Genomic DNA, 23,392 nt, shown 5'->3' with positions numbered 1-23,392 from the left:
ATTACCAAAATATTTTGCTAATAAATTAATTAATTTCACTGAGTTTCACCTTGATCGAGAATTGTTGTCACTAAGAATCGAACTCAAGTTCTTTCGAACAATTCATATAATGAAACTCACTAACCACTTAAGGCAAATCAATTGATTTTTTTTTTTTTTTTTTTATATACCTTTTGCTTTAGTCTATAAAAGATGAGTCAATTTGACCTTAAAAAAGTAGTTTAGAAAATAAATATAACTTAATTAAAAAATTATTGTATTTTATCTCAATTTATATTCAATTTTTTTTTGAAATAATCTCAATTTATTTCAAATTGTTTTCATATTTGTTTTTATATATATATATTTTGAGAGGATTATATTTTTTTTTTTTTGGTGAGGATTATTAGTATTATTATTATTATTATTTTGATTGAAGTAGAAAATTAATTTAATTTAATTTAATAATAGAAAAGCATATGAAAATGAAACTACCAGAAATTCAATATTAGGGTTTAACACACACACCCCGCAGCTAGACACTGTTTCTCAAAAACCACAGAACAACCAGCAGCTTCATTGCTTCACCAATTCCAAACCAAAACCAATCATGGCCGAATCCGACAACGACAACCACATCTCACCCGAAAACCAAATCAACGACAGTTACAAGAAGAAGAATAAGAAGCTTCGCAACAGAAAAAGATCTCGTAAATTGGAAAAAGAACTTGAAAAACAACAACAACAAGAGGAGAAGAATAATGAAAACACAGAATCTGAAGCAGAAGAAGATGAAGAAGAGAAGAACGATAAAGACGGCGACGACGACATCGAAGAAATAGAAGAGAAGAAAGTTGAGAATGTTTTGCCTTCTGGAATTCTGAGTAATGAGTCTTTTTCGTCTCTAGGGTTATCTCAACGTACTTCTCAGGCTATTGCTGCAATGAGTTTTACCCATATGACTCAGGTAACATTTTTTGATTATTAACTGTGAGCTGTAATTTTTTATTTTTTTACTAATTGATCAAATAGGTAGAAATAAAACGAAGGTTTTAAGCGATGTTTAGATAAACAGTTTAATTTGATTATAATTTCTTAGAGCCCGTTTGGATTAGGCTTATTTTGAGCTTATGCAAAACAGCTTATGCAAATAAATAAGCTTTAATGTATTATTCATAAGTTTGTAAATGTTGTTTGTGGAAAAACAGTTTATAAAGACACAATTTTGGTTAATGAGAACTTATAAATAACATAAAAACTTATTTATTTGCATAAGCTGATTTGCATAAGCTCAAAATAAGCCTAATCTAAACAAGCCCTAAGTATAATCTAGCATAATGTATTTTCATAGCAAAAAATACCTAATGTTAAATTGTTTTTTGTAATTTTTAAGTTGTTTTTATAAGCTACATTGGAGAACTTATGAAAATAAGTTGAAAAAACTTATGAAATTGTCGTAAGCTAATTTCGTAACTTCTCCCAGTCAGTCTCATAAAACTTATGGCGTTTTCGTGTAAGCTATAAGGTGTATTCATAAAATATGTTGGATAACTTGTAGAAATAAGCTGAAAAGCACATTATGAACATGTCTTAAGTTGTTTTCATAATTTATCCCAAAAAGCCTCATAAGTGCGTATGGTAGTAGTTAACTTAAATAACTCGATCCAAACAGACTCATAATTTACTTCAATGAATGGTGAAATGCAGATTCAAGCAAAAGCGATTCCGCCACTATTGATGGGAAAGGATGTTCTTGGTGCTGCGAGGACGGGTTCTGGTAAAACACTTGCATTTTTAATTCCAGCTGTGGAATTGTTGTACAATGTGCAATTCACACCTCGTAATGGAACTGGTGTAATTGTCATTTGTCCAACTAGAGAGCTTGCCATTCAGGTATACACACATGCTCGTTTCCTTGTTTAAATTTTATTTTGATTTACGCAACTTTTTATTTGTTTTCTTGTTTTTTATTATTTTGTTGTCGTTATTGACTTATTCCGCGACTTGGTTTTTAAGACACACGCTGTGGCGAGTGAGCTAATGAAAGGTTATCATTCACAAACTTTGGGAAGGGTTATTGGTGGTGTGGGTAGAAAGGGAGAAGCTGAGCGCATTGTTAAAGGAGTAAATCTGTTGATTGCAACGCCTGGTCGTCTTCTTGACCACCTTCAGAATACAAAAGGATTCATATATAAAAACTTGAAGGTAAGTAACTGATTTGATTCTTAATTACATGGATTTAAAAAGCACCGACACTGACAGGACAAGTGACAAACAATGTTGATATCTGTTGTTCATGCTTTTCGTTCATTGTAATGGTTTTGTAACAAATTATTGGGAAGTATGTGACGAATATTAACTCATAAGTTATAAGTCCTCTCTTGGTATCGGTTTGAATTTCAAACATCCTTTTGTAGTTTAGAAGGAAAATAAAACATAAAATCAATATGTAGTACTGAAATATCATATGATAGACCAATTAACATTGATAATCCCAAGAGGAATTAAGGTGAGGTGGTTTTAAAGTAAGTGATGGGGGATATGAGAGGTATTCATGAATTCTGTTGAGTAGTTTTGGCTGTGCAGAGAAGCTGTTTCTCTCGATAAGGGTCTTTTCTTTTACTTTGATTTATTCTCCATCATGTATGGAGCTTGCATCAGTCACCCTTTTTCTTTTGTATATGTCCTATTTTTTATCTCTGCTTATTTTTTTGTTGATGGGAACAGAGAAGTTATTCTCTGGTTGTCAGGGAGTGTTTCCTTCTATGTTAGTTTATATATCATTGCAACTTCTGGTGTTGGTGTTTTCTTATTCTGAGCTCTTGCATGATTCGACAGTGTCTCATGATTGATGAAGCAGACAGGATATTGGAATCAAACTTCGAGGAGGAAATGAAGCAGATCCTTAATATACTTCCAAAGGTATTGGAACTTTTGGAGTTTTATTTAGTCTTGTCCAGCCTCATGAAAAATACTTCAGCAATTATATGAATTCATTACATAGAGGGAAGTGGATTTGAAAATTAATTACAGTAGATAGCTTTCCGAATGATAGTTTCCAGTGTCTTTTGCACTGTTGATGAAAATTAATGGAAGTTTATGATGCAACCAAATAGATTATATTATATGTTTTCAAAGATTTGTAAAGAAGAAACATGTATAGGTAACTTTTTTCAGAAGGAAGTTTTGAAACCTGTAGTCTTTTTGACCAATATATGTATGATTACTTTTGTAATTTGTAAACAAGATGCTAAATAATTCAAGGTTTTCATCTCCAAAAGAGTAGTTTATTCTGCTAGTATTTTTCATCTGTCAGTTAACTTAATACTACTAGTGAGTGTATTGATTTTGAACATGTAGCTGCTTGCATTCAAACTTGTAACATTCTAAAAATAGTGGTCTTTTTTGCTGACAAAAAAATAGTGCTTCAGGTATATTTTCTGGATATATGTACTTGTAAAGGTCCCAAATATTTGTGGTATCTTGTTAATACGTTTAAAGGTATGGTGCCAAGGTTTTTAGGCTATGACCTGGGACGATGTTGCTAACTTGCTATACTCATCATATTATCTTCCCTAGTTTTCCTGATTGTATGCTAAATGTAGCTTTTTTATATCTAGATTTTGGTCTTACCTAATTTTATGAGCCTGGCTAATTATCTGCTTCTCATTTCTAACAGAAAAGGCAAACAGCTTTGTTTTCAGCCACACAAACAAAGAAGGTTTGTTGTTAATTTCTATTTTTCATCATGAACCTTCCCTTAAAGCAAATCCTTGTTTCAATTTTGTCAACTCCACTCAATTCTAAATTGTCGTGTGAATGTCTATTTTCACTTGCTATACTTGAAGTTAATGCATGCTATTTTTGAAAGTTGGAAATCTTGGGAATGCAAGCATATTGCTTACTTATTCTCTGTTTTTTGAAATATTTTCCTGTTTAATTACAGGTTGAGGATCTTGCCCGCTTGTCTTTTCAGACACCTCCTGTCTATGTTGATGTAGATGTTGGGAGAGAAAAGGTGATGCCTACCTACTTCTATCACCTCCTTTGAAATTTTCTTTACAGCATTATCATAGTATCTAATACGTTCCGCATCGATGCAGGTCACTGTTGAAGGATTGGAACAGGGTTATGTTGTTGTTCCCTGTGCCAAGCGTTTTGTTGTTCTGTATTCATTCTTGAAGAGATACCAATCAAAAAAAGTGATGGTGTTTTTCTCTTCATGCAACTCTGTCAAATTCCATGCTGATCTTCTTAAGTTCATTGGATTAGACTGTTTAAATATTCATGGAAAACAAAAGCAGAATTCTCGGACAAGTACCTTTTTCAACTTTTGCAAAGCTGAAAAAGGGATATTGCTCTGTACTGATGTTGCTGCTCGTGGACTTGACATACCTGCTGTGGTATGTTATATTTTCTTATTAAGTTACATGTATATATTTCTGACCTGCAATATAATTAAGTTGTCAGACTCTTGTTTTCACGCAAAACTTCAGTTGAAATTTGCATCCATACAACCTTCCTTTTTAAAGAGTGTGGTGTGGGGGTATGAAAGAAATATAATGAAGATACTGAAAGAAGAGGGAACACTGCAGTCTGCAGTACTCTATAGCATTGTTGCCTGGGTTACTGTTGGATATGAAATCCGGTGGTAAATGTTAGGGTGCCAAACTGATTTGGGTATCTAGTAAACATCAAAGAAAAAACAGTAGAATATATCTTAAAGGCTTGGATCTGAAATTTGGATGAAAAATAGGAAAAAGAAAGTGTAGATTATTTTTTGTTGCAACTTTCACTAGTCTTGGATCAATCAGAACTCTGGTTTGCAGTGCAGTCAAGTTTGTGTGAGCTGCGTCGTAGGATTGTACAATCCCTATGCCTCCCAAGGCCCTTGGTCCGTGTTATGACGTACCAGAATTGCTGAAGTGTGCCGTTGTGGGTGAAATCGTGAGTTGCCGGTGGGAACGTGTGGGTGGAAAGGTGTCGAAATGGACTTTATTTCGTCCTGACTGTTTTGTTCGAATGTCCTGTTTTTTAAAACAAAAAACCCTGAGTGTGGAAAGGCGCCACCGCCTGCGACCACAACTCCTCCTTGCGCTCGCAGCTCCTCTTTGCACCGCCATTTGTGAATCTCTCTTACTCCCCTTCTCTGTTTTTTGCCTATATGTGAATTGGTTGTTATACCTTTAGGAGAGTTCAGTTGAGGTGGCCACATCCCTCTCACCCAGCACAACTACGGTTTTTTGCTGAAGGGGAAAAGAAAGCTTGGGCCTGACCCAACTCAGTTTTATTTATTTTTGCTTTAGACTCTATGTTTGTGGGGATGGGGGAATAGAGTTGTATGGCCCAAACACTTTTATTTTCAATCAGATTATCCTCTTTTATTTTTAAAGCTTAGTAATAAAGTAGAACAAAAAGTATTGTTAAATAATATGATAAAATAAATAATTATAACAATGATAATGAGAGCAACTAATGATAAAAAATGTAAAGGATAAATAGTACAAAAGTTTCAACATAAAGGATAAAAACATCAAGTAAGCGTAGCGGAGATGCGGATGTTGCGTTGGATGAGTGGTAAGACTAGACAGGATAGGATTAGGAATGACACCATTAGAGAGAGAGTGGGGGTAGCACCTATAGTAGAAAAGTTGGTAGAAAATAGGCTTAGATGGTTTGGACATGTAGAGAGAAGACCCGTAGATGCCGTTGTAAGAAGAGTAGATCAAATGGAGGAGAGTCAGGTTAAAAGAGGTAGAGGAAGACCTAAGAAAACCATTAGAGAAACCATTAGAAAAGATTTAGAGGTCAATGAGTTGGATCCCGAACCCGAGCCGAGTAAAGAGGAGGTTTAGAGACCTGCTGAAAAAGGTCCACTTTACTTTCAAAAGATCGGAATCAACGTCAATCAATAGAAATGCCAAAATAAGGAAGAACAAAATGATAGAAATTCTTACCAAAGAATTAGACATTCTTTGACCCTTGTTACTCATATCAGCACCCTAATACATCTCCCTCATCTTTTTGCAAAAAGCCGCTCCACGGTGGTAAAGTCTCAAATTGTGTGTTGGCCGAAGTTACAATAGTCACATTGAACCCTCGAATATGGTTTTTGATAGAACACTATGGCGTCATTTGATCCATGTAGCCGACCCCACTTAGTGGGATAAGGCTTGGTTGTTGTTGTTGTAAGTTGAGCTTCCCATATTCCTAGTTGTTAGAGTTGTTCTGTTTAATTTGGTTCTTAGTACTATTGTAAAACTGGTCAAATGTTGTGTTGCATTTTTGCTATAGTTATGTTCTGTTAATTTGATATCATGGCACAATTGTTTTAATCTTTTTCTCCTTTTCTGCTTTGTAGGACTGGATTGTGCAGTTTGATCCACCTGATGAACCAAAGGTGCTTCTTATTTTTTATGGTCATGATCATGTTCAATTTGTTTATTTATATTCTTATTATATATCAGTCTAACATATGTTATTCTATGGCTTCCAGGAATATATCCATAGAGTTGGTAGAACAGCTCGTGGGGAAGGTGGAAAAGGAAATGCTTTACTTTTCCTGATTCCTGAAGAATTGCAATTTCTTCGCTACTTGAAGGTCAGATTCTACTCTCTTTATAGGGGAAAGCTACACAGTTAACTAGAGTCTTCTACCTTGATCTTAAAAGTTGCAATATAGGTTTCTTGAGGAAACCTTGAATGTGTTATGCTTATATTGTAAAGGGGGAAGGCAGTATTTTTTATCCCTTGGAAGTGTATAAAATTAGGCGGTGAATTGAAAATATTATTATATTGGTTGAAAAGTTATTCTTACATTATCCTGAATCATGAATTTTATTTTTGTGGTTAATTTCAGGCAGCAAAGGTTCCTGTGAAAGAGTATGCATTTGATGATAAAAAGCTTTCAAATGTACAGTCTCAACTGGTATGTTCCTCCTTCCTCAAGTGCCAATTAAAAAATGATTTAATACAGAACCAATTGCAGCTTATCTTACACAGTATCATCTGGATTTTGCAGGAGAAGATGGTGGCCAGCGTTTATCATTTGAACACTCTGGCCAAAGAGGCTTATAGGTCATATATATTGGCATATAATGCACATTCTATGAAGGAAATATTCAATGTTCACCGCCTTGATTTACAGGTACAACTTTCTCATCACATTTTACATAATGGTTTTCAAATTTCCTGAACTGTATGAATATCCATGTCTTTCAAACAGACAGATACAAATCTTAATTGATCCTTGTCTGAAGTTGTGTACAAACACGTACATACCAACCTGAAATAAATCAACGGCCTCTTGGACTCTTCATATTTTTCTTTCATCTAATATCAAACTTCATAATAGAGTCAGGTTGTAACAATTGAATGATTAATAATAATAGAAGAATAAATTATTGAAACTAAAATGAGTAAGATGGCTACATTGTATTTGAAGAGTTAATCGTATGTTAGACATGTTTTTAGTTACGTCGATAAAATTATAGTTTCTGGGATTGAAGATAAATACAATTAGAGTGGTGTGTTAATACCCTCTGTTACCCATCCCACTCTACTCTTCTCCCCTTTTTCTTTCTCATGAATGAGATCCATTCATGTCTTTCTTACTCGACATCTTTTATCTTATATGAAATTTAGCAAATCTCTCCTTTCCTAAGTGCTACCATGCATAATTCTCTCAAGCCTCTTTATTCTGGCTTGTGGAATAACTGTTTCCTACTACACCACCAATGAAGACTTAGCGGTAGATAAAAATTACAGTTTAGAATTGTATGATATGATGACTACAATAACAATATGTTGACAGTACTATTTATTGTACTTGTGTAGGCTGTTGCTACCTCATTCTGTTTTACAAACCCACCGAAGATAAGTCTGAACATAGATAGCAGTGCTTCGAAGCATAGGAAGAAAATTCAAAAAGTGGAAGGAGGAAGAAGACATTGATCAGGCGACATCAATCCTTATAGAAAAGATATGCAGACTATAAGCGGCTACTTATGAAGCATCGTTTGCAGGAGACATGGATGTGATTCTCATCTTCCACCTACAACCCCCACACGCCCCCACCCCAAAGTTTTGGCAGGAATCCCAATTTTACATAGTGAGATAGATTTTGCAACTTTGTCAAACATTAAGTTGATTAGAAAGTTTAAGACTGGAATGTGTTATGTGCAATTTTGAACTGTAATATTGTTCGACATGATTATTTGTTTCTGATCCTGCATTTCCAATTGGTTAGATTATTTTTGTTATTGTAAGTTCTATCATCAACTTTCAAATGAAGCTTTTGAAAAGCAACAACCATACTCAGTTCAGCCATACATCTCTTTCTGATAGTAAGTTGATGTTATAAACTATTTGCTGTTGTAGTTCGCTGGTGGCAATGTGATGAGAGTATAAGTTTGTTGCTATAAATCTTATGTCAAATATTGGCAACATCAAATTTTTTGTTTCTTCAAAATTGGGTGAGAAATTCTCACTTCACAGTTAAAACCGCTATAACCAAGGTATGATGTTAGGGGTACCAAACTAGAACTTTTTGACTGATAATAAAAATATAATAGTCTAAAAAAATCCTTTAACACTTAATAAAACTTAAATAAAGGCTTATAAACCACAGTAAATGTGTAAAAATAAAACCCTATCGTAAATTGCCTAGCTTAGGGCAGGCTAGTATAGGTACTCATTCACCCAAAATTTTGAATGTAAACAAAGGCTTTACAAACAAAAATCAACATTTTGGATTCATTCATTTAATGATGTATGTGGTCTACAATAAAGACCATATACATCATTAAATGAATGAACCTACAATATTGTTTTTTGCTTATAATAGTGACCGGAGGGTGTAATGGATATTATCATAATTTCTTAAACCTGCAGCACTCAAAAGGGTGAATAATACACTCAACCTTATTAAATTTTTATTAAATTTGAATTGATTAATGACAATTGATTAATGACAAAAGAGTTATACAGATGGTACTACATCAATTAAACAACCAATGTTCTACTAATCTCCTAACACTTATTAAATGTAAGAACAAGGATCTCATTGGCCAGATCATACGTCAATAAAGTTCCCTGGAGTTGGTTGCTTCCAATCACAGTAAGAGCAGAACTTTTTCCTTCTGCAAATGATAGACAAACAGTGCCTTCTTCTGGTGTGAAGAGTAGTTGTTTCTTGTTCAACTTGTAAGACACAAAATTTTCACCTGCAATATTTCCATTTTGAAAGTGAAGTTCAATAGTTGGAAATACATTAGATGAATCATCTTTATAACAAAACTCTAACCCTTCATATCCTGGCTTCACTGTAAGATTATGATTTGTTCTAAGTATCTCTGACCTAAACACACTATAAGCATCACTTGGTAAATAAGTTAGCACTGTTCCTATATCTATAATAACACCACCATCATAGTTCAATCCATAACCCCAAACTCTAGATTGAATATCCAACATAAACCCATTAATACTTATACCAACAAATTGCAAAAAGTAATAAAAAGGGTATCCACTGTTCTCACTTAAGGGAACCATAATGGAGCTATTATCATCAACAACACCATGTTGGTTCATTTCAGGTGGAGTATCATAAAACTCAAGAGATGAAGGATTCTCTGATCCTTGACTTACAGGACAAAAAGAAAAGGCCTTTGCATTGAGCTGACTTTGAACCGAAAGCGGACCGCGTCCTAAACCTAAAACACCTGATAATTGAGTCCTAAATGGACCCTCATATGAATCTCCACAACCAATGATGAAATTCTTAATCTCTGTATTGGAATGTTCAAAATTAAGTGTATCAGTCACCATTGCACCAAAGGAATGAGATTCATCCCTGGTACCATATTTCACATTATATCTACATGTCCATTCAGTGCAGTTTCCAAAAACTTCCCTCATCATTGGGATCAAACATGTATCTGTGTAACAACCAAGTTGTCTAAAGGTACTTGATGCTCTAGTATTGAAAGGAGGGCGTTGCATAGGGTAACAATTATTACATAGATCACATTGTGACCATGAAATTGGGCTTCCTATGTCTATCATAACAAATACAACTTGTACTGGAGTACCAATCCATAAAAATATTGCATATGCATCATTTAGAGGGTATATATCTGATGTAGTTTCCATTTGAGGATGTTGTATTCCTCTAGAGGTTATGTAGGTGTTATTGAACATTTTCTTGTGATATAGTGGGATGCTAATGATTGATCTAGAAGGAGAAGGTGAGGGAGATGCAGAATGAGATAGTTGAATTGTTAATAAAATTATACAACAAAAACATGTCACTAGAATATTCATTTTTGCATTAGCTAAATGTGAATAGTTGGGGATCAAGTTTTGGCACTAGAATATTAATTCCTTTTGGGTTAGACCACTACTTTGAGGAGGTTCTTAACTCAGTATTATTGTTCTAAGAGTTAATTTGATGAGTGTGGGGTTTGGTAACTCATTTCACTTGCATTGTTCAAATGAAACATTAGAGCAGTCGTTAAAAAATGTGTAGACAATGGTCATTATCACATATTTTCCACTAGAAACCTACCAGCATTTTGAGCTGTACTAAACTGATCTAGGGTGACAGGGTAGTGTATATCTCAGCAGTTCGATCAAGATGGGTTTATATTTCAAGTTTGATTTTTGGGTTGAATATGTTATTACCATTATAAATATTTTTACTTGTCATATTAGTCTCTAAAATTTTTATCGACTTTCAGTCCCCGAAAAGTTTTCGGTCCACATTTTTTGTTACTGCTTTTAATTCAGGTCTTGTGCATCATTCAAATTTTTGAATGATTTTTTACAGAAATGTTTAGAATATTATAATAATCTCTCTAAAAAATTATTATTTTTTTAACAAAATATGAATTTTTAAGTTCAGAAAACATAAAAATTCATATTTAATTAATCCTTTGTTCAAAAAATTTAAACTTTCGTAAGAGAAAATTCTATAATGTGCTAAACTTGACTTTGTTTTTTTTTTTTTTTAAATTTCGAATGATACATGTGAGTTGACTTAAAGAAGGACAAAAAATGATGAAAATATCACAATTTTTAAAAGGAGTTAACTTAATTTTCTTTTTGCTATTGATTTTTTTCCTCACGGTTCTTTCGATTTCAGAATTGGAAAGAATTTGTTGTGCAGGAAAGTATTATAAATATCAAGATGAGAAAATTGTGCTTGGAAGTTTCGTTAGTTAATCCTATAATGTCTTTCATTGATCTATAATATACTCAGTGTTTCAATTACACATTCACCTATTGCTCACCATACATCTCGATTATTCGAAAATAACAAGAGATATATTTTATCCTTTCATTTCTGATGTCTCGCTTAGTAAGCTGATAAAATGGCATTACATTTTGATATTGTGCGTGATCGTAAACCAATAGATAAAAATTCAATGTCTTGCACTTTCTAAATCAATAGATCATATTCGAAGCTTAACGTTTTTTAAAAGTTAAGTGTGGTAATTGAAACATTGATATAATGAACCAAACTTATATAACCATCCAAAATCAAGTATTCATATTAAAATTGCAACTAACTACACCTAATCCCAACACAATGAGAAGTTTAGTTACACATTATCATGGTAACTTACAACAAAGAGATGAAAATGAGAGGATGTTGAATCAACACTTGAATCTTCAAATTCTAATGCTCCATCTAGCTTTAAACCTTGTTCCCCATCCTCTCCCTGTGTTTTCTTTGGTTTCTCCCGTGTGGCCGTGTGTTTCCCCACTTTTCAAAACATGTGCTTAAACATTTGCCTTATCTACATTATAGAAAACTTTTTTTTTTTCCAGATGGACAAGACATTTGAGGATTACTTGTTACATGTTGTATCGAAAAGAGCTGCACGGGCCAGTGATCGAGACCAACTGACAAGTCGATCTTGATTACATTTTCTGCTTCTATAAGTCTCTTGTCCCATGATGATGCCTCGCAGGAGGGTTAGAATCATAACATTGGATATAATGAATAATGGTGAGGAATATATATAGGATCCTCTATATGCTAGTCTCAAACAAATTGTCACATAACTAGGACATATCGTCCAATATCGTTTGAGGTTTAGACACATGAGTTATAAAGGATATGCAGAGTGAACAACTTATTAGATAGGGTTTTATTTTCATATTTTGATTTTTTTTTTTTTTTTTTTTTTTTTGTATTTATACTGATGTTTTATATAATGAATACATAAATTTATCAAAATGATTTGCATGATTTGTTGGTTTATCTAATAACGAACACAAATTGTTGGTTTATTGAAATGATTCAATGTTGATGTTTTATATCCAATTGTTTTGTTATGTCATCAGATTGTTATATCAGTTTGTTTTATTTGTTGTCAACATACCAATTAACCAATTTTTAGCTCTGTCACAACACGTCCTTATGTCTCTGGTTCATACTATTCTTTCTATATTTTTATGTGACTCATAAGTTATCTATCGATTGGACCCGTTCGTAACTTTAATACTCCATCCGTTTCAAAATGAGTGTCGCTTTAACCAAAAAAATTTGTTTCAAAATGAATGTCACTTTCAGTTTCCAATGCAATAATAACTTTTTCTTTTCAATTGTACCCTCCAATTAATACTCTGCACACTACTTCCAAAGTATTACTTTTAAAACTAACCAATAGTTAATAAGGATAATTTGGTAAAATAATCATTCTCTTTCTTTTAATCATTGCATTTCTTAATATGTGTGTAAACACCTAAAACGACACTCATTTTGAAACGGAGGGAGTAATTGAAAGTAAGAGCATTTTAAGAATTTTAGGGGTCTGTGAGCAATTCAAGAGGCCCAAAGAGTAATTTCCAAAACATGGTCTTCATTCAAAGTGGGCTTTTTTGCCAATTATGTTGGATCCATTCAAAGAGTAATTTTCAAAGGCCCGGCCCTTGAAATTGGTATTTTTAGGGTTTTGACTTTTGATGACGCCTATAAAAATCAATAACCAGCTTCCATTCTCTCACAACAATTCATTCTTTGTATCATAGTTAGGGTTTAGCATTGGCTGCTGTAGATCTATAATTTATACCCATAATCGTTTTTTAATCAATTTGGATACATGTTTGCTATTCTATTGAATTTTCCACAGCATATACGCTATGAATCAGCAGTATTCTATGGTTAATTCATTGAATACCAAACAGCTATTGCCAATTTGTTTTGCTTTTCTATATGTTTTGATTTTTGCCTCACTACACCTTTAGCTTGTTTTCAAATATATTCCATGAAAATCAAAAGCTAGTCATAGAGGCACAAATTGAATCATAGGCGGTTTTCACGTGGTGCTTTAACCTTTCAATGTTTATGCCTCTAAAAAAATTCGCCACATCATTATGTTATAATTTATTCAGATTTCGATTTTTAACACTAATTTTTGGCTATGATTACATTTTATCCGCGCTTCTGAGTTTTTTGTATGAAGTATATCGGAATAATGGTTGAATTTCTTAATATGAGCCAAATTTTAATTTCTTTATTTTTGTTTACATTTTCTGTTTCATTCAATTTTTTATAATAATATGTTGGCTGTGATGACAAATTATTCAGCTTTATGCCAGTTCTGCTTCTGAAAATTCGTGACTGAGAGAGCTGTAATGTATTCCGAGCCTTTAATATTAACTAAGCAATTCACGTTATATTTGTATTATTGATTTTTAATTGTTTTTTAATATGTTAATTTGGCCTATGATTAAACTATATCCGATTGTTTGAGGTGTTTTGGAGCCAAGCCCCTGTTTACAGGGAGAACCTACTTGGTGAAGGGACATTCATATGACATTAATGGATTCAATGAGGCTTTGATTGTGTTTCAAAATTGCCGAATAATTTGGATTAGAATGCTTTAAATTTGGATTGTTATAAGCTATGAAGCACTGACACTCCTTGGATTAGGCGTGTCTCCGTGTCGTACAGAGGCCGTGTTTGACACCGACACGACACCGACACATATAATTACACTAAATAATATGGTTTTATCAAATTATTAGCAGTGTTGGCGTGTTAACACGTCCTGTGTCTGTAGTTGATTATCGGCTTATAAGTAGACTAGTTCATAATTGTGTTTAATTGTTCTGTTCTGTTAATCACTGTAGTATATTGTTGTTTAGTGTCATTGAGTTTTTAATTAAGGATCCTCTTATCCCTTTTAATTGGATTTAGAGTCTGATAAAAAAACTCAAATATTTGGTGTTGTCTATCAGCTTCATCTCTTGTAACCCACGAGTCTGGAGTTAAATATCAGCACAACATTTTTCAATTTCAAAAAATCTTGGAATTCTTTGTTCTTTCGTTAATTGATTTTTAGAGTAGCATAAGATTGAAAGAGGTTGGTTGTGATGATTATAAAAAATTCCTCGTACTGAATGCTATTGGCATGACAGACACTTTACACCCATAGAATATGAGCAATCCCCTCTTTCTATCTAATTTTATTAGTCCATCTTGTAATAAATTTAAATGCACTTTTTTATAGTTTAGTGTCATTTTGAAATCTTGTTTTTGAATTACTTGTTAACTGTGATGAGTCTTTTAACAGACCTGTAATGATTTGCGGGTATGATCGCAGATATTATTGAACATCTAAGGGACTGAGTTAACTAGTTATTATAATGTCAAGTGTTTCTGTTGTTTTTTTTTGTTGTATTATGTCTTTTTGTCGTTATTATTTCTAGTTTGGTTATAATGATTCAATAGCGTCTGCATTTTTGAAGGTTGCAACTTTGTTAGGATTGAAAGGTGTTAGATTGAAAGTATTGGCATGACATTTACCCTTATTACCTTGCATGCATCTGAAACCTATTTAAAACAAACTATGTCATATAATTTTGAATCAATGTCGGTAATATTTCCCAACAATCTCTTTTTATTTGCGTAACATTAACAAATCATATCCTAAGGTTCAAATTAAAGAAATTGATCAAATAAATGATTAACCATACTATACACTTCCCTTGGTATTGAAGTAAATCATGAGTACCAATTTGATTGGGAGATGACTTGCGTAAAACTTATTTGGAAAAACAGCACAAGTAACAAGAAGCAGATACAAAATTGTGCAGCTATAGTTGCAAGGACCAACATTACTATTTGACCTAAAAATCATTTTTTGACATTTAAAATTTAAATAACATTCTTTTTTACCTGAAAATGTGAATTTGATTGTTAGATATAAATTAGCTTAAATTTCCACAGTAATTTCATCAAATAACATAAAGTTGAACCAGCTATTGTTATTTTTTTCATCTTATGTTTGTCATGTAAGCTCCGATTCATTGATGGTTCGTCTCCGATGCCGGATTCCTTCGATCCAACCTTTGAAGCGTGGATCCGCTGCAACAACCTTGTTCATTCTTGGTTGATGAACTCTGTCCCTCCTTCAATCGCGCAAAGCCTCATCTACACTGATAGCGCCGCTGATGCATGAAACGATTTGCAGGCATGTTTCTCTCGCACTGATCGTGTTCGCATTTCAACCTTACAACGTGATTTACACAAATTTTGTCAAAATTCTCTCTCTGTCACTGAATTGGAGATTGAACGATAATTACTCAATTGTTCGTTCCCAAATTCTTTTGATGGAACCATTTCCCAATCTTAATTCTGTTTTTGGAATGATTCTTCAACATGAGTCTTAATGGATTGGATGTTACTAAGAATTCATAAGTCATGGTTAACCTCTCTGATGGTAAGAAATCCATTGTATATGGTAAAGGCAAAGGGCAATTCCAGCACTAAGCCTTGTTCTTATTGCAATTGTACTGGTCACACCGTGGATACATGTTACCGAAAGCATGGCTACCCTTCGGGCTTCAGATTACACGATGGTTCTGCACTTGCTAAGCACCTGATGGCTGCAGTTAATTGTGTAGATACCGATGATACAGATACTAGGTCGGTCTATGCTTATATGGATGACTCTCGCCTTGGAGCTTTCTTTAGCATTGAGGAGATGCAAGCTCTCAGATCTATTCTCAAGAACATTGTCAAGGGTGATGCTGAGCATGCGGTGAATGTTGTTCGACATCTTGGACCCTCTGCACAATCAGCACCAAAGCCTCACTCTGACATGACACAAGGTAAGACCTGTGTCTCATGCTGCTCTATTTCTGGTTCCATAGATGCCTGGATATTGGACAGTGGAGCTACCGATCATGCTTGTTGTTCCATTAGCATGTTTAGTCGATATAAAAGGGTGCCTGATATTCCTGTTAAGTTGCCAAATGAGAACTTAATGCCAAGATCAAAGTCTTACGTGGCGATAACGAACCGGAGTTCACTCTTGCTGATTTCTATGCTAGCAAAGGTATCGTTCATCAAACCAGTTGTGTAGGGACACCACAACAAAATGGATGGGTGGAACGCAATCATCAATGTATCTTGAATATAGCAAGAGATCTTCTTTTACAATCCTATTTGCCTTCCAAGTATTGGGGATTTGCAGTCGCTCATGCTGTTTTTATTATGAATAGAGTACCTTCTAATGCTATTCAAGGAGAAATTCCTTATAAACTAGTGTACAATGAATTGTCTGATTTGTCTAGTTTCAAAGTGTTTGGTTCACTCTGCTTTGCTTCTACTCAAGATTGTCATAAATCTAAGGGGGGTGTATTGAATTAGGATTTTGAAGGACAATTTTTGCTTACAAAAATCTCAAAGATTTTAAAAGATTTTGTAGGATTTTAATGACTTTCATGATTTTAAAAGACAATCAGGATTTTCAATTTGGATTTCAATGGATTTACATCATAAGATTTTAAAGGATTTTATGGATTTATAAGATTTCAAAGGATTTTATGAATTTTAAGGACTCATTGAAAAGAAATGATTACAACACACTATCTATCATAATATTTTGAATACATACTCTTATTTTTTATTTTATTTTTATGAGAGATAGAGAGAGGAGGAAGAGAGGAGGGAGAGAAGGGAGAAAAGAGAGGAGATAGAGGGAGAAGAGATATATATATATATATATATATATATATATATATATATATATATATATAGAGAGAGAGAGAGAGAGAGAGAGAGAGAGAGAGAGAGAGAGAGAGAGAGAGAGAGGAGCAAAGAGAGGAGAGAGAGAGAAGGGAGAAGATTTGAAGAAACTATTTTTCCATACAAATCTTTATCTCCTACTAAATCTAGCTGGGAGTACCTCACACTTCCCCTCACACCACATTCCAATCCACCACCACCAACACCCATAAGGCCAAGTTATATGAGTAACCCATGAATTCGGGTGCAATGAGATAGGAAGATTTCTTAAGACTCTGAGATGAGTTAAGAAGATTGCAGAATCATTAGATAACCAACATAAGCAAGAGACATGAGTCTCAAGGTGCAGTAAGAAAGATTAAGTATGAACTATATCTATGCACGATAAGATGCCTATGATGCAATCGAGCATTGCAGGGCAAACCTGGATTCCAGTAGGACCCCAGTTGAAAGGCAAAACCTGGATGTTCTAGTTAATGATAAGTTACTTATACGAATGGTTAATGCTAAGTAGATAAGATATGGATCTAAGAAAACCAGTCCATATGTAGTAAGGGTACGTTTCAACCACGATGTTTCAGTAGAACGCCAAATTCTGAGGAGGATATTAAGATTAAGAAGACTATATTCGGTTTTATGTGGATTAAAGTAAAAGGAATTACATGTTTTAATGGGAAAAATATACTTGAATTCTTTTGAAAGTGTGTAATTGGACGCCAGAGAACTAAAATGCAAGGATGTTAAGTGTAAGTCAACGCAATTACTAAGGAATCTCTAAATTTCGAGGACGAAATTTTTTTAAGGGGGTTGAGTGCAACATCCCGCTCGTCAGCTAAAGGGATATTACCAGTCGAACGTGCCAAAGGAAAAATGTTTATGGAATGTAAGTATGACGAAAATGTTTATCAAACGATAACAGTCAAGCATGAGTTTTGTATCAGTGTCGGACTAAACACGATTAAGACGAAGGTTAAAATGGTAAAGAGCTGCAAGGGTTATTTAAAGCCACAAGGGCCATATTTCATTCATTTTCATTTCTCTTTCTCTCTCAAGGTTTGAGAAAGAATTTCTCTCATCCTTCTCTCTAAACATGTCGATTGGGAGAGGGAAAGGGGGCGACATGTTTAGAGAGAAGGAGGAGAGAAATTCTTTCTCAAACCTAGAGAGAGAAAGAGAAATGAAAATGAATGAAATATGGCCCTTGTGGCTTTAAATAACCCTTGCGGCTCTTTACCATTTTACCCTTCGCCTTAATCGTGTTTAGTCCGACACTGATACAAAACCCATGCTTGACTGTTATCATTTGATAAACATTTTCCGTCATACTTACATTCCATGAACATTTATCCTCTAGCACGTTCGACTGGTAATATCCCTTTAGCTGACGAGCAGGATGTTACATGATAAGATGACCAACATTTTCACCCCAATTTCAGCTGATATAAAACTTCTATCAACTATATATGTTTACATTATTGCGATTCATTAGATTAACTTCTACGTGGTATGATCCGTGCGGTAGCATGGGTCAAGAGTCTAGTATAAAGAAAACTACCCCTTTCAGCATTTTTGGGCTAGATTTTTCTTTCAAAATATACCCTCAATTTTCAATACAAATAACACATGTAACAAATAGATAAGAATAAATTTAAATATTAAAACAAATGTAACAAACACGATATGAATATATATTTTGTTTTTTTTAATTTATCATTTAAAAAGTGTAATAAACTAGATGAGTATAATTATACTTACTTTTTCATCATTCCAATTCTCCACAATTTAATTATGCGAGCTCTAGTCACTAGACTACTTGACAAAATAATAATAATAATAATAATAATAATAATAATAATAATAATAATAATAATAATAATAATAATAATAATAATAATAATATAATAATAATAATAATAATTGTTTTTGTTATTATTTACTTTCAATTTTATTCCCTTTGGCAAGTACTGATATCACGCATTTCTTTTTCCTTCCTTCTCTTTCAGGTGGAATTTAGCCTGAGAAAGGCTAGTTTTTTCCCACCATGGGAAAGCTTTTTCTGACCATTAGATCAAGTATAGAACACATCTTTATTATGGACTCTCAATATTAAATCTTACCCACTCATCTTCCTCCTTTCCCCACCATCTCACCTGACCTCTCTGTTCTAATCTCCTTTCCGCTGTCTCTTTCTTTCTCACCTCCCTACATCCAACGATGGCTTCACGCTTGTGAATTCTTTTAACTCTGATCTTCTTATGTTCTAATCCTTGTTTGTTCAACGGACTGGAACCTCCATAAATTATGTGCTGCTTCTCTTCTTGCAATCTCTGAAATATGCACATTAGTTACTATTTTCTTGCTACCAGCTAGTACTTTAATTACAAAAAGTAGTATATAAAAGAGTGATATATAGCTGAAACTGGAGATGGAATCAAATTATAAAAGAAAATTAAAGGAGGTGTGTTTAACCGATTGAAACAAGAAGTTAATAGTTTTCTATTTGAGGTTACTTTTACACAAGTTGATTTTCGTTTAATTCAATTGAATCATAATTTTTCTCATTGTTTTTTATTTTTATTTTTGTTGTTTCCATTTTGTTCACCTATTGTTATTTGTTCTTTTTTCTTTTATGAAATGATTATATGATGAAGTTGTAGTTGATTATGATTGGATCTTGATGCTATGAATCTGAATACCTAGATCTTGTTGTTGATTGCAGGAATTGAATGTTTAGGGAGGGAAGAGGAGGAGTTTGTTGGGTTTCTGCCATTGATTGAATGTTGTTAAATGGGTTAAGTAGGTTTCTGCAAGTGGTGAGTGAGAGAGATATATGGAGGAGAGTGAATAAAATACTGTGGCGAGTGTCTATGATAACATTATGGTCTATATTTGATCTAATGGTCAAAAAAATACTTTCCCATGATGGGAAACAACTCCCCTTTCCCATACTAAATCTCACCTCTCTTTCACGTGAAAACACAACACATATCTTCTTCTCCCTTTTTGAACCACTACCACCGCTAGCTACTTGACGCCGTTTACAGCCACCACAAGGACCGATTTGAAAAACAAAGACTACCATTGAACTCCTCTCTCTTTTCCCTTCCAAAAACAACCATTTTGTTTCTAGATCAGTGGGATTTGAAAAAGTTTAATCACCACCTTGTCTCTCATTTTATGGCCACCATAGACAATATTTTGATAAAGTTAATTGATATTCTTTTTCTCGTTTCTTCAACAAAAGCCCTAATTTTATTTCATGATCGGAGAATTTTCACCGACGACCACCACGTCGGAGTTCACCTACACCGCGCCGGAAACTGATTCGCGGCCATTTAACCAATTTTTCTTCTTCTTTTGGGGTAGTTTCATCTTCTTTCTATTCTCTCAATTTAGTTTTAGGGACTTTTATATGTATTTTCGTTTTTGTTTGAAGAGACACAAATTAAGCATGTTGTTTTTGTTATATTGATGATTTTAACTTTTTTAGTTTTGGTCCTTTGCAAAATTGGTGTTCTTAATTCTGATCTGTCACTAAGGTATCAGAGTATGTCTAGAAAGTGTGGTACAGTGGTTGTCTAGTGTACATCTCAATTTGAAAATATCAGGTCATATATGTGAACATTAGATTCCATGCCATTATCAATGGACTCACACCCATGTATATTTACTTTTATCAAGGACCTTTGTATCAGCAAATATTATAGAACAAAACAATTAGGAGGAAACAAATGAAACTTAATAATATGGACTTTTCTTATACAAACAGGATGTGAGTGGTTATTAGTGGCTACTTTCAATGTACATGGGTAAGAAAGTAAGTAGATTAAAATTGTAGTGTAGTGTACAACATGATAATATCTATATTTTTAACAATAGGCATAGGTACGTAATCAGAAACTATTATTTACAGAGCAGAAAAGATAAGGATTAAAGATACAACTATTCTTTAAGAAACCATTATTTACAATGTATAGATAGTTTCATTTGCAATAAAACTGCCCTTTTATTTGTTGAGAATGAGAATTTGGAGATTGGTAGAACTTAGAGTTGTAAGTTTTTAAAAATCCATTTTGATCAAGTACTTGTTGTGGATGGTGGTTTTATGATCCACTTGTGATTAAGGTTTTAATAAGTTAAATTCAAATTTAATTTAGATGCTTAAATTAATTTGGCAGAGTTAGATTTGAGTGCTTTGAGGTTAAATAGATAAGTCTATGTTCCTGATATATGGTTAAAAGATGATATTATTGTGTGATGGATTAGATAGTTTGTGTTTTATTTTAAAGAATACGATGTTGAGATGTGTGGCCAACGGGAAGTTTTAAATTATTAGAACCTCTTGATATTTAATTACCTCTAGTTTTCTAATTAAAAGTTTTACTTTTTAATTTTTTTAATCTAAAACGAAAAGAGCAAATCGTTATTTAAGCTCATATATTCTTTTTCATTGTCAACATTGAAGACTACATCTCCATTGAGCTATATTAGAACCTCTTCGTTGATTGCAGGGGCTTTGGGACATCGTTGGTGTCTCCATTTGGAAATAAGTCAAAAGGTATGGTAAAACATACAAAATCCGATGTTGAAATTTTTTAAGACTCAATTAGCATCTTATGTTTATGCCTTTTGCACGTTTTTGGGGTACTAAATGTTTGGTTCTTTCCGATTTTGCTTTGAACTTATGTGAGGAAGGAGTTAGAAACCAAGTTAAAAAGAAAGAGAAAATCAAGGCTTGCTTCATTCCAACTTCTAAAGAAAAGTGGGTTATATGTTTTGTCAACAAATTTTCTTCCTCTTCCTTTTAAATAATGCATACATGCTAAGCTTGTATTGAATATATATATATATATATATATATATATATATAGGGTTATGATAGAAGACACCTTTTATGAAGGTGTCTTTTATCAAGTTACTCTATGAGCATTTGCGAAAAGACACCAACTCACTTTTATGAAGGTGTCTTTTAGCAAAGTTATAACTAAAAAGTGAAAATCACACCTTAAGGTGTGACTTGTTAAAAGACACCACCAAAGGGTGGCTTGTAACAAAACATATATATATATATATATACACACACACACACACACACACGCACACGCACATATATATCTTGTAATATACTTATTTTTAATCTAGTTAATGGATTAAAATAAAAGAGCCCCTTTCTAAATGTCCATGTATTAAAATAACAAGGCCGGATTATGAGAATATAATCATGGATTTAGCTTGAATACACTTTAAGTATTTGAATTTAGCTCAAGTACACTTCAACTATGTACCTTGCATAACAAAATAATATCGTGTTCGTTTGCAGACTTTCTATAGACTGCGTTTTACACGTGGCTATGAGTTGAAGGTGTTCGTGCGGATAGTTGTATGAACCATTTCATACAACATGGAAGTCACTTTAGAGGGAAACATAGGCAAAAGATTGAAACATATATCATGGCTGGAAGTAATTTGGGCTTTGTGGCTAGCTAGGAACAAGAAAATCTTTGAAGCATATGATAGAAATAAGTTACAGTGAACTAATTAGAGATTTTTTTTATGACTGTATTGAATTAATGTTCGAACTCAATTTTGTCATAATACAACTATCGTATTTAAATTTGATCTTGTTTGAGATATAATCTATAAAATACGTCAAAGCCGGTTATAATCGACCATATTCTTAAACTAATTGAAAGATTGTATATTTTATGAGGACATTGTAAAAAGTGTTGCCTATATGCTATGGCTACGTTTTTGTGATTATTTAGACTAATATTTAAGGCAACGATTATCAGTTGTAGCCATATATGGCAACATTCAAAAACGTCCCCTCAGATGCCATAAAAAACGTCCCCTATTCCTGTGCTTTAGGCGCCGCTTCTAAAAAGTGTGCCCAAAGACCACAAAAAAACGTCCCCTTAGATAATAGGCAATGCTCGAACAGAGACACCTGGAAAACGCCCCCTATTCTTTTAGGCAACGCTTTTCAATGTTCAGGCAACATTTTTCAAATGTTCTTAGAAGGCATAAATGGTGCACATAAATTAGTGGACCAAATTAGTCACTTTTAAATTCAAGGGAATAAACTGAACTTTTAAATAAGTTAAAGGATAAAATTGATCGATTTTTAAGTTAAAAGACCAAAACAAATTTTGCAATAAGTTAGAAGGATCAAATTTGTTTTAAGCCTAATGTATTTTAATAACATTGAAGTTTACAAACAATTTTTATGTAAAATCATGGTGTTGTGTTTTTGCTTTATTAAACAAAAGTATGAGTAAATTACCATCCCTTCCCTTAAGATATGCATAAATTACCCCCACTCTCTCCTTTTATGTCAAAATATACACTCTTCTACCATGTAAAGTATAT

General features: G+C 33.4%; 2 protein-coding genes, 2 long non-coding RNA genes and 6 other non-coding genes across 10 annotated transcripts; 9 read left to right on the top strand and 1 right to left on the bottom strand.

The window, feature by feature from the left end:
- The first annotated feature begins 489 nt into the window (after nt 1-489).
- Nucleotides 490-8,299, top strand: LOC146947076 (DEAD-box ATP-dependent RNA helicase 27-like). The gene is made up of 12 exons (XM_085744773.1): nt 490-946; nt 1,687-1,872; nt 1,996-2,184; nt 2,818-2,901; nt 3,659-3,700; nt 3,926-3,997; nt 4,083-4,382; nt 6,341-6,379; nt 6,476-6,580; nt 6,839-6,907; nt 7,001-7,126; nt 7,816-8,299. The coding sequence occupies exons 1-12, from the start codon at nt 590-592 to the stop codon at nt 7,930-7,932; spliced, it is 1,686 nt and encodes a 561-aa protein (XP_085600899.1). The 5' UTR covers nt 490-589; the 3' UTR covers nt 7,933-8,299.
- A 578-nt stretch (nt 8,300-8,877) lies between these two features.
- Nucleotides 8,878-10,375, bottom strand: LOC146947075 (protein ASPARTIC PROTEASE IN GUARD CELL 1-like). Its single transcript, XM_085744772.1, has one exon. The coding sequence runs from the start codon at nt 10,300-10,302 to the stop codon at nt 9,010-9,012; it is 1,293 nt and encodes a 430-aa protein (XP_085600898.1). The 5' UTR covers nt 10,303-10,375; the 3' UTR covers nt 8,878-9,009.
- A 3,029-nt stretch (nt 10,376-13,404) lies between these two features.
- On the top strand, nt 13,405-13,489 carry LOC146947074 (small nucleolar RNA U36a). The gene has a single exon (XR_015029580.1). It is a non-coding gene; the product is annotated as a small nucleolar RNA U36a (small nucleolar RNA).
- Nucleotides 13,490-13,549: 60 nt separating this feature from the next.
- Nucleotides 13,550-13,641, top strand: LOC146947073 (small nucleolar RNA Z223). Its single transcript, XR_015029382.1, has one exon. It is a non-coding gene; the product is annotated as a small nucleolar RNA Z223 (small nucleolar RNA).
- Nucleotides 13,642-13,710: 69 nt separating this feature from the next.
- On the top strand, nt 13,711-13,826 carry LOC146947072 (small nucleolar RNA Z278). The gene has a single exon (XR_015029555.1). It is a non-coding gene; the product is annotated as a small nucleolar RNA Z278 (small nucleolar RNA).
- A 344-nt stretch (nt 13,827-14,170) lies between these two features.
- On the top strand, nt 14,171-14,280 carry LOC146947071 (small nucleolar RNA snoR97). The gene has a single exon (XR_015029898.1). It is a non-coding gene; the product is annotated as a small nucleolar RNA snoR97 (small nucleolar RNA).
- Nucleotides 14,281-14,355: 75 nt separating this feature from the next.
- LOC146947070 (small nucleolar RNA snoR8a) lies at nt 14,356-14,440 on the top strand. Its single transcript, XR_015029577.1, has one exon. It is a non-coding gene; the product is annotated as a small nucleolar RNA snoR8a (small nucleolar RNA).
- A 98-nt stretch (nt 14,441-14,538) lies between these two features.
- On the top strand, nt 14,539-14,626 carry LOC146947069 (small nucleolar RNA SNORD25). Its single transcript, XR_015029367.1, has one exon. It is a non-coding gene; the product is annotated as a small nucleolar RNA SNORD25 (small nucleolar RNA).
- Nucleotides 14,627-19,026: 4,400 nt separating this feature from the next.
- On the top strand, nt 19,027-21,035 carry LOC146947068 (uncharacterized). The gene is made up of 2 exons (XR_015026899.1): nt 19,027-19,481; nt 19,743-21,035. It is a non-coding gene; the product is annotated as an uncharacterized LOC146947068 (long non-coding RNA).
- A 409-nt stretch (nt 21,036-21,444) lies between these two features.
- Nucleotides 21,445-22,640, top strand: LOC146947067 (uncharacterized). Its single transcript, XR_015026898.1, has 3 exons — nt 21,445-21,581; nt 21,719-21,785; nt 22,344-22,640. It is a non-coding gene; the product is annotated as an uncharacterized LOC146947067 (long non-coding RNA).
- Nucleotides 22,641-23,392: the final 752 nt, after the last annotated feature.

The sequence above is a fragment of the Medicago sativa genome, chromosome 2 (assembly GCF_051527215.1).
Source record: "Medicago sativa cultivar Bolivia chromosome 2, Bolivia_mono, whole genome shotgun sequence".
Lineage (NCBI taxonomy): Eukaryota > Viridiplantae > Streptophyta > Magnoliopsida > Fabales > Fabaceae > Medicago > Medicago sativa.
This window is presented reverse-complemented; position numbering and strand designations above follow the sequence as displayed.

Bases quoted from the DNA above. Each gene is read 5' to 3' on its own strand.
- LOC146947075 (XM_085744772.1), bottom strand. From the start codon at position 10,302: ATGAATATTCTAGTGACATGTTTTTGTTGTATAATTTTATTAACAATT.
- LOC146947076 (XM_085744773.1), top strand. From the start codon at position 590: ATGGCCGAATCCGACAACGACAACCACATCTCACCCGAAAACCAAATC. The intron at 947-1,686 runs GTAACATTTTTT...GGTGAAATGCAG, and splicing joins GTTTTACCCATATGACTCAG to ATTCAAGCAAAAGCGATTCC. The intron at 7,127-7,815 runs GTACAACTTTCT...GTACTTGTGTAG, and splicing joins TTCACCGCCTTGATTTACAG to GCTGTTGCTACCTCATTCTG.